Genomic DNA, 10,277 nt, shown 5'->3' on the forward strand with positions numbered 1-10,277 from the left:
GACGCCGCCAGCACAGCTGGGGGCACAGCTGGGGGCACAGCTGGGGGCACAGCTGGGGGCACAGCTGGGGGCACAGCTGGGGACACGGCTAGGGGCACAGCTGGGAGCACAGCTGGGAGCACAGCTGGGGGCACGGCTGAGGGCACGGCTGGGGACACGGCTGGGGGCACAGCTGGGAGCACAGCTGGGAGCACAGCTGGGGGCACAGCTAGGGGCACGGCTGGGAGCACAGATGGGAGCACGGCTGGGAGCACAGCTGGGAGCACAGCTGGGGGCACAGCTGGGGGCACAGCTGGGGGCACGGCTGGGGGCACGGCTGGGGGCACAGCTGGGAGCACAGCTGGGGACACGGCTAGGGGCACAGCTGGGAGCACAGCTGGGAGCACAGCTGGGAGCACAGCTGGGGGCACGGCTGAGGGCACGGCTGGGGACACGGCTGGGGGCACAGCTGGGAGCACGGCTGGGGGCACGGCTGGGGGCACGGCTGGGGGCACAGCTGGGGGCACGGCTGGGGGCACAGCTGGGAGCACAGCTGGGGGCACGGCTGGGGGCACAGCTGGGGACACGGCTGGGGACACAGCTGGGAGCACGGCTGGGCTGCCCGTCCCCCGTGCCCGGACCGTGCTCTGCCGCTGCGCTCTGGAAGCCCGTCCCGTCCTTTCCCGATCATTCCAAGGCTCCCCGCTGGAGCGCAGCGCCCGGCACGGCCGGGCAGTGAACCCCGCGGGGGAACGCACCGCCTCAGGGCCGCCAAACGAGCGGGGCAAGGTGGTGTCCCCCGAAGGGAAAGATGCGCTGGGGTCTGCCGGGACAGCCCCATCTGCCAAGCAGCGCCTGTCCCCACGGTGGCCCGGGAGAGGATGTTTTTGAGGAGAGCGAACCCCCCCGAGGGCTCCGGCCGCGGAGCAGGCGCCCCGGTCCCGCCGAGCCCCGTGTCCCCGGAGCCCCGGCCGCCCCGGCGCCGCGGGAGGCAGCGGGGCAGCCACCCCCCAGGGCGGCTCCTGCCTCCTTGTCTCCTTCCCTCCTCCCTCGGTCCGTCCCCTCCTGCCGGCCGGGATTGGCTGTGCTGCCGGCGGGCGGCACACGCGGCGCCCCGACGGAGCGGGGAGCGCGGCCCTCGGAGCGCGCCGCCGTGCCTCCGCGCCGGGCTGTCCCGCACCGCGATTTCCTGATTTCCTTTTATTGGTTTTGGGTTTGTTTCTTTGGGGGGTTTTGGGGGGCTTTTTGTCCCTTCTTATCCTCTCGGGACTGGAAGCAGGATCCGCGTCCCTGAAATTGCTATGCCGGCTGAAGTCTCCCGGGCCGTGGGAATGCACGCCATCTCCGACCTCCACTCCTCCCTCCCCCTGCGCCTCCTCAACAAGGGGCCCGAGTACCTCCGCAGGCAGCTGGAGGCCGGCAAGCCGGGCAGGAAAAGTGCCGTGGAGAGACTGGCCGCCGATAAGGCCAAGTACGTCAAGAGCCAGCAGGTCATCAGCACCAGGCAGGATCCCGTCATCGCGCTCAGCTCAGCCTCGGAGAGCAGCAGCGAGACCTGCTCCGTGGAGAGCAGGGCAGCGAGCAGGGAGCTGCGCAGAGCGGCGGGCGCCAAGCCCCCGGAGCTGGGCACGGCGCTGAGCCCCTGCCGAGGCCCCCTGCAGCACGGGCCCCCCGTCCCACGGCGCAGCACCAAGAGGCAGATGCGGCCGGATTCCCTGGTGATCTACCGTCAGAAATGTGAGCTAGGCAGGGGTCAAAGCCAGGACAGCTCACGGGGGAACTTGGTGAGGAGGATCTTCCATGGGTCCATAAAGGAGAAGCAGTTGGCTACCCCTGAGTTGCCCAGAGTCATGGAGGAAATCGCAGCCACCGAGAGCAATGAGCCTCTCGCAGCAAAAGATGGTGACCGTGAGCCAAGCAACCATGGAGCGGTGCAGACTGTCCCTGTGAGAACTGAAGGGGCAGGGATGTGTACAGAAGAGCATGAGAGACCCTCAAAACTGAGTACACCTCCTGAAGAGGTCAAGGAGGTGAAGAGGAGAGGTCTCCATCGCTCCCAGTCAGACATCAGCTCTCGCTACTCCAAGTCCTTCGCTGAGTTTGAAACATTTTTCAAGTACTGTGGCCTGGAGCAAGAGGTCATTGAGGATCTTGGGAGAGAGAACTTCTCCGTGGTGTCTGACAACGTGTCCTTCAAGATCCGCAGCATCAGTGTGGCAACGTCGGAGAGTGAGTTCACGAGGCACAGCGGGGATGAGGGGCTGCTGGAGGACGAGCTCACGGAGCAGGTGCCCAGCAGCACCTCTGTCATTGAGCGCAACGCTCGGATAATCAAATGGTTGTACACGTGTAAGAAAGCCACGGAGACCAGCAAGGTGATCCAGGAGCTGGCGTGATGGCTTCATTCAGCATGCATTGGAGCCTGGTGAACTCAAGGTGTGTGCAAAGCCTCGCCCTGACAATTTGTGTTTCTCTCTCCTTTTTAGAGAGCAGTTGACTTCTCATGGTTTATATTAGTCTTCTCAGGAAGGGCTGAAGGAAAATGTATTTTGTTTACCGCATGTTCTGTTTTTTTGCAAAGCAAAAACCTGTGTTATTACAAAAACCAAAATACAAACAACTAAATGCTTGCAGCTTGCCAGGTTTAGATCAGACCCCCTACAGGAAATTAAAGAATTAGTGACTCTGAAGGATGCCTGCACTTTCCAGATTTCCTGCTTTGCAAATATCTTATTTCTTCTAATTTCTGCTGTATTAAGTGCTAGGAAAAAAACCTTAGAAAAGTATTCAACCTTTAGTTACAGTTATTTGGATAACAGACTGAACAGTCTATTACTAATTAAGAGTACACTGTATTTATACTGTACTGCTGAAAGTGTTACTCATCAGGACTGCACTGTATTTAGTACAGTTTTCCCCTCCTTACTTTCCTTCACTCTTTTTTACTTCCCCTTACACATAGGCACCCCCAAGTATCAGGAAAGCAAAAGTGAATCTGTGCTCTTCTAGCAATTTATTTCCTCCATGGCTTTCTATTGGGACCATAAAAGTTTGTTCCAGGCAACCTCATAGCATTTCAGAGTTTGGGTTTTCCTCTGCAGTGGGTTTTGCTGTGTGGTTTGAGTGCTGGTAGTTAGGAATGGGTTGTGCGGTTTGTCAGAAGGATACTCCACTGTTTAATGCTAAGATAATTAACACAGAAGTGTGGATCTAGACCTAGAAAACAATTATTTCACAGACAGAAACAGAACAAAATTAGTCCCGGTAAAAGCCGGTGTCATGGGTTTAATAAAAGCGGTGTTTATTTTGCATATGATCTCCTGAAAAAGACTATATTCATGGAGCCTGTGGTGTTGATAATCTATGAGATAAGAGTTTTTCTCCTTCCAGTACGTAAAGCCCCTAGGATAACCACTGCAGCTTACCGTGAGGTATTTAAAAATTGCATGAGTAGGTCTTGACATGAAGGATTACATGTATATTTTCTGACAGTTTGTATTTGGCGCATGAGAAGAACATCATTTGGTGTAGGTACAGCTGTTGATAGAGCATGTGGGTCTTACGGATGTGGAGAATTGTAGTGCCTGAGCCTCATTCCTATGTGGATGTGAGGCTGTCACTCTAAATTCCTTTAATCCATATAAGACAAAAATCCATTTACTTGAAACTAGTTTTAATGATGTGAAATTCGGTTCACCTTTAGAATTAGAATTTCTCTCAAAAGTCTATTTTCTTCCTGGAAGAGGAGGAAGATGGGAAGAAAGCCATTTTACAAAAACTTTTCAAGGCCGTGCTGATAAGAATGTTCTCAGGTATCTGGCTGATGACTTAAAAAAAGTGTTGTTATGTAACAAATCCTTTCTCAAATAATCTTAGAGAGAAGAAAGGGCTCTCATGAACTAATCATTTCTCCTTGCTCATCCTTCTGTGAGAAAAGGCCAGGAGATACACAAAACGAAATGAGGAAGGTAGTGGTTTTGTGAAGCTCCTTGCAGCTGCCAGCCTTGCTAAACAAGAGGATGGAGACAGATTGCAGCCTGCATGAACCACACAAGAAAAACAACCAAAGAAGTCTGTTTGCTCCTAAATGCCCCTGATGGGGGTAGGGTCCAGGTGGTCACTGCAGAGCTGGCCCCAGAGGGAGCAGCTGGTCCTTTCCCCATCCATTTGCAGGGTGCTGAGCATGTTCCGTGCTGCAGCTGAGGCAGGAGATGCTGCTGAGCACCCCGGGGAGCATGCAGTCTGCAAAGGAGGTGCTGCACCAGCGCAAAGGCAAGGGCAGGAGGGTGGGAAGTACCAGGAGCTGAACCAGTGTAACCTCACATGGGCTTCATCAATGGCTTTTTTTTTTTACCATGTAAGATAAAATGGTAGTACACAGCCTAAGGAGGTGGTGAAAAGATCTCCATGAAATAAACAGCCAGATTATTCAAGTGATCCTACATTTATTCTACAATAACTTTAATACGTAGAATAAGGGAGCACGTTACTCTGGTAGCAATTTTCTTTTGCACCAAAATTTTTTGACTGCCTAGGAAAGACTAATTCAGAGGCTCCTTATTTATAAACCTAATTTTAAGAATACTAGGGCTGACTCTCAACTGTTTGATCTCAGCTCTTGGGTAGTTTCTGAAAATTGAAAACATACTTATCATTTAGGCCACAGAAGTGGGAAGTTCAGAAAGGTCAGCTAAAAATACCTGTACACATCACCCAGAATAAAGAGCAAGGGTCATCAGGAGTTAAATATAAGTTAATTACATTTACTGGACAGAATTTAAGGAAAGAGTTGTTATCATCACGTGATTGCAAGATGAGTCTTATAGTCCCAGTCTAAATTTTCATTCAGTTGTATGTTTTCTCTGACAATACAGCATCAAGTTGGATATCTATATGTTTTTACAATATCCAAGTATTTGGCTCTGTTTAGTTTGCTTATTAAAGGGCAGTGGACTGTTGTTCTTTGCTGGGGAGCAATGTGTTCTTCCTGGTGTTCTCAGGTACCTTTTCTAACATCCTTAGAAGTCCCTGGTTTTCTACAGAGGCTTGAAAATTGTTGCATCTTCTTTGGACTCTGAGGCAGAAACCTCATTTCTGAAATCCTAACATTCGTTATGTATAAAATACCTTTCAAGAACTGCAGAGCTTTTATGGGCCAGCGATCATTCCATTCATATTTTATGTTCTCTGATTAATTTTTCATGAGCTCTCTGGGACCTGGTGGAGCACCATGTAAATAAAAGAGCTGTTTGAAGGATCAGGTTCTTTAGCATGTTTCATCAGAGAGATGATTGCAGAGTGTAGGTTGTGAGCTTCAGAAAACTGAGGTCCTTGGCAAGATGGTCATTGTTTCTTGATAAAGAGCTGCCTGGGTTCACCTCTGCAGTTCAGTTCCTCTCACTGTCAGTTCTGCTTGATTCTAGGAAGAGGGTTCACTCTGCATCCTCTTTCTGAGCTGAATCAAGATTATTCAGCCTTGAGTTTCGCACCGTTCTTAAATGGGTGGGCATTATTCTAGTGGAAATCTCCAGGGAGGGTAATTTACTATGTTGGCAGTAGTCATAGGCAGCTGAATAAAAGCTTTAGAGTATCACCTTATGCTTGTCTGATGTGATAAATAACAAATGACACTCTTTTCCTTCTTTCTTCAGAATTGTTGACTTGGAAGTTGAACAAAACCAGACGCAGGAAGAAACTGTTCCCTCCTCTGGCTTGTGTGTACTTTGTCCAAGTTTAGTATTTTGTTATTGCTTCCTACCTTCACCCCCATCCCCTGGAAGCCTCACTCTTGTCAAGCCCAAGGGTGTCCAAGACTGCAATGAAAAGTGGAGATTGTGAACTGTACTTCAGCAAGACAACTGGAAACAAAAGCCCCTGGAAAAGCAAAGCATGGCAGCAGCTGCCATCCACAGTGATACTCAACATCAGCTCACTGCCTCAGGACATCATTCCAGGCTGTGACAGAAGGTCTGTTTGTGCACCCATCTCTTTCCAGCCACGAATTTGTCAACAGGGATGGGGGGAGAAAGTGGGAATGAAGTGGCAATGACCTCTCAGTCAGGTGTTCCCTGCAGACAGACTCCACCGGGATGTTCAAAGGCTCTGCCTTACCAGGGCTGTTTGATCAGAGCTCATCCTGACATTCAGCATCATTTGCTTGGCTGGTGAGGACTAATTGTGGCAGCCTTATTTCAAATACTTGGCAAACATTGTAAGCTAAATCCCTGCCAAACCTCTCTTTCTCTGAGAGCATGCAAGCCAAATCGGTGTACCTTGTATCCATATAGTTTGCTCTTGCTAGTTTGTCACACAGCTTGCTCAGCCATTGAGAAAGAGTAGCATCAAATACTTCAGGAGCATGGTTCCGAGAAGCAGGTATTGAGGGAGGTTTTGCGTTGTTTCTGCCTTGCAGAATGGCACAATTTGTTTGCAACATGTGCCTGACTCTGATAGGGCAAACATTGCAAGGTTTGGCAGCCCCGGTGTGACACCTTTAGTTTTAGGCAGTGAGTGAGCAGGCTTTTACAGAATGGCGTTAGGGAACAATGCCAGGCTGTGTAGAGACACACTGCTGGTGTGGGTCTGCAGTAGGGCTGTGCAAGGCGGTGTCACGGCGCTGCAAGGCAGGAAGGCATGTTAGGGCACTGCCAGGACAGGGAATGTCCTGATGTCACCCAGTGTAGGCAACACCTTACTCAATATCATCAGTAAAATGCTTCCTTTGGGCTGCCCGAGCTAACCATGTTTTAAAATGTGATACTTGGATCATTGGTGTAGTGAATGAGGCCTCTGCAGTAACTCACAGAATTGGCTGGCTATGCCTCAAACACCCCAATCTGTCATTGCTTGCTAGAAAATCAAAGCATTTCTATGTAGACACTACAAACCACAAAACAAAACAAAAAAGCCACTTTCCCTTTCATTTGCAGTATTACCCATCTGTGGAAAGCTGCCTGACTGGGATAATGTTGACTTCAGCTGTTGGTCCTGCAGAGGTTAAAAGCTTACTTCTTGTTAGTATGGTTGTGGAGGAGTTGCCCTTGAAGAGCTCGTTGAGATCAGCTAAATATCATCTGAGGTGCACTTCCATGGGTTTTAAATGTGCTTGTCAGTCCAGGATGGTTAGTTCTCAATAACAGCACCAGTTTGGAAATGCAATGTCTTTTGTTTCTAGTGTTAGGTACTAAGACAGACATGTCTGAAGTTCTTAAGATAACTAAATAACAATTCCAGATGAAATAATTGTTGAACCCACTTTTTAGCTTTTGTTGAATCCTCTTTTCAGGGTGAAAACTAAATAGTTTGTGTGAGCCCCTCAAACTCAGAGAGAAGGTAGTGTATGTGGATATTTTCCTACAAAACAAAACCTCTCTATATATTTGTTACATTATTATAAAAGGATGATTCTCAGAAAACTTCAAGATGCTGCTAATATGATAAGATTTATACACTGGACGTGCATGTTTTTAAGGATCACAGTCTAGGTTAATGAGTTATAATATTATGTATCTGTTCTGTTCATGCTCCCAGCAAGATGCTGTACTACATATATATTTGTATATCATAGCTAAGGAATGCTTTTCTTTGAAAACATGGATGACTGTAGACAGCTCAGAGTGCAGGAAAAATCTTTTGAGTTACAATCCAGTGCCCTGCCACAGGAGAAGAGAATTAATTTGTTTTGTTTCCAAGGAAATTTCTTGTTTCACTTTCAGACTTCTATTTGTTGTTCCTCTGTCAGTTGAACAGCTTTCAAAAGTTAAGATGAAAGATGTACTTCTCATGAGTTTTCAATATTAGGAAGGAATATGTTTAATTTGCTTGAAAACACTGAACATCAGCCTTTCTGAAAATTGATGAGGGTTTTATGGCAGAGATTAGTGAAATCAGAACTGGACCTATTCTGAATGCTTTTTTAATCCTTCTTTTTGCCTTTGTGGATAGTTCAGTAGGGTTCAGGTGACTTTTCTCACTAATGTGGTAAAATTTCTCTATCTTTGTTCAAACTCTGTAGGAATGTCAAGCGTTCCCATTTATTTCAGAGGTGTTGTGGACCTGTCTAAAATCTTTGCCTGATAAGCTATAGATTCCCTTTATTTAATAATACCTTCTGAGGAAGCTGATAATTTACATTTCCTATATGTCAGAACAAAAACAGATGACAGTCTTTCTTTCCCGATACATTTTGGGAATGGGTAATTCTGTGCTTTTTCCAAATGGTGAGAGCTCTGGTGTTCATTCTGCTCCTGTTGCTGTTACATGTAAAGGCTTTTCCTTTCTTCTGCTGGCTCTTTCAATCATACCCTTCAAAACAAGAAGAACTTTCTAATGTTAGCCACTAGCTATCTTCTCCTCAAAAATTCATCATTTTTTGGTTTAGTTGTATTTTTGTATTTTTTTTACTATTTGGTTATAAAAGATATCCTTTGGGACAGGTGGAATTTTCCAGCTGTGGTGTTAAACTGTGGAAAAGTGGGCTGTTGCAGTTTGAACAGAAGTTTTAGCAATGGAGCTGGTTTTCCAGTTGTCTGGGGAGCCAAAAACAGTGGCTGATGACAAAGGCTAGTCATCAATTGAATTACTTTGTTTGACTAGAATTATGTAAACAAAATAGTCAAATGGGGTGCAAGTGTACAGAACAAATTGCTGTTTACACCCAAGTGTTTTGTGGTTCTCCAGTGCTGTGACAAGGGGCAATGTCCAAGATGTGGCATAGCAGGAGAAAGGTACAAAGTCTGGGGTTTATGGTCTGAAATATGGAGATAAGACTGAAATCTTCGCAATATATTGTAAATACTATTGTATAGAAATATGTAAGAAATACAGATTTTTCTATATGTATATTGTTTTTCTAAGGGGTATAAGTCTACATGTTTTATGAAATTGGCCAAGCATTATATCAGTGGGGATTAAGCAGAAACTTTATTTTGGAGCAAGTTGGCCTGCCATTGCCTCCTGTGAAGTTTCTTGTATCTGCATTTTAATCCCTTGAAATGGAATACTGGTCAGATCTGATACGGATGTTTCACCATTGTTATGCTTATATTCCTGTGGAAAAAGCTTTTTGAATGCTATTGAATGCTATTGTGCTATTAAATGCATACAAATAAAACTACCATTCTGAGAGGTAATGTTTGTTTTTTTAAAGTATACTTTTATTTTGCTCTCTCCATTAAAGTGCTATTATCTTAAAGCTGGAATTCCATTAAGGAATTAATTTCTCTGTGAGTGAGGCAGATACTGTGAACATCTCAGAGTGCGATGCATCCCTGAGCTATGCCCAGACCCCTGACTGAGAGCTTAGGCACAGCATCTCACAAGGAGGTGACACAATAACTAATAGTGCTCAATATCAGTAAATTTAAATTATATGAGGCTAAGGCTGTTCTACAAAATTCTAGTATTTTTTTTATTTCAGATTATAGCTGGAAAGATAGATTTTATTTCTGAAGGGTACTATTTCTTTCCCAATTTAGTATTATATTTTGTGTTGCTCACTGTCAAAAGCTATGATGTGCTGTGGGCAATACCACATTCGTCTCAGCCAGTGTCCAAAGTGGGAGGGAGTTTGAAGTTCTGCTTGGAAAATACATTATCTCCAGAATTTTATATACAAACTGTGGTTTGACTGTTCTTTCCACGGAAGGAATTCAGAATATTATGCTAAATCTCTGTTGCATACAGTGAGCTTTTACCAGAAACCAATGCAGTCCAGTTTCATAGTTTTCATTTTGGTATGGTCTAATTTGCTCAGACTCAAATGTTTCACCAGCCAACATTTTGAAGGCAACTTGAGGTAGAGCTGAAGGATGCTTGCTGTACAGATTGAGATCTCCCACAAAAACCCAAGAGCAGCTTTATTATCACTGATTTGTAACCTTCCTCTCACAATTCACGGGCTACCTATGTCAGTGCAAGGTATGAAGCAAGTCTGGAAAGGGTGAAATGCATGCATCCTACTTTCTACAAAGGTCAATCTCCCATAGCAGGCCTTTGCTTGTCTTGCTGCCTTAGAGAGGACAGAGGCATCATAGTCTGAGAATGACCTTGGGCTATAGCCCAGATTTGCATTCAGGAACATTGCTCTTAAATAATTTTTCAGTTAACACCTTTATCCTGTATTTTATGAAGTCCAGTGGATTTCTTCCAGAAGTAAGATTTGGCAAGCTTCTGCTCTCGGACTGTCCTAGTGCAAGCAACCTTTAGAAGTCCACAGCTTACCCATCCACTGCTTCTGATTCACCTCTGAGTAGTAAATAGGTGTTGGAAAGAAACCAGAAAAAAGATCTTTTGTATTG

The 10,277-nt window shown here is 46.3% G+C and overlaps 1 protein-coding gene across 1 annotated transcript; it reads left to right on the plus strand.

Annotated features, from left to right (window-relative positions):
* The first annotated feature begins 1,182 nt into the window (after window positions 1-1,182).
* Window positions 1,183-9,105, plus strand: FAM110C (family with sequence similarity 110 member C). Its single transcript, XM_066314876.1, has 2 exons — window positions 1,183-2,415; window positions 5,631-9,105. Exon 1 carries the CDS (start codon window positions 1,281-1,283, stop codon window positions 2,373-2,375), a length of 1,095 nt encoding a protein of 364 aa, XP_066170973.1. The 5' UTR covers window positions 1,183-1,280; the 3' UTR covers window positions 2,376-2,415; window positions 5,631-9,105.
* The last annotated feature ends 1,172 nt before the right edge of the window (window positions 9,106-10,277 follow it).

The sequence above is a fragment of the Sylvia atricapilla genome, chromosome 3 (genome assembly GCF_009819655.1).
Source record: "Sylvia atricapilla isolate bSylAtr1 chromosome 3, bSylAtr1.pri, whole genome shotgun sequence".
In the NCBI taxonomy this organism is placed as follows: Eukaryota; Metazoa; Chordata; class Aves; order Passeriformes; family Sylviidae; genus Sylvia; species Sylvia atricapilla.

Excerpts from the sequence above, each read along its gene's own strand:
- FAM110C (XM_066314876.1), top strand. The coding sequence starts at position 1,281 with ATGCCGGCTGAAGTCTCCCGGGCCGTGGGAATGCACGCCATCTCCGAC.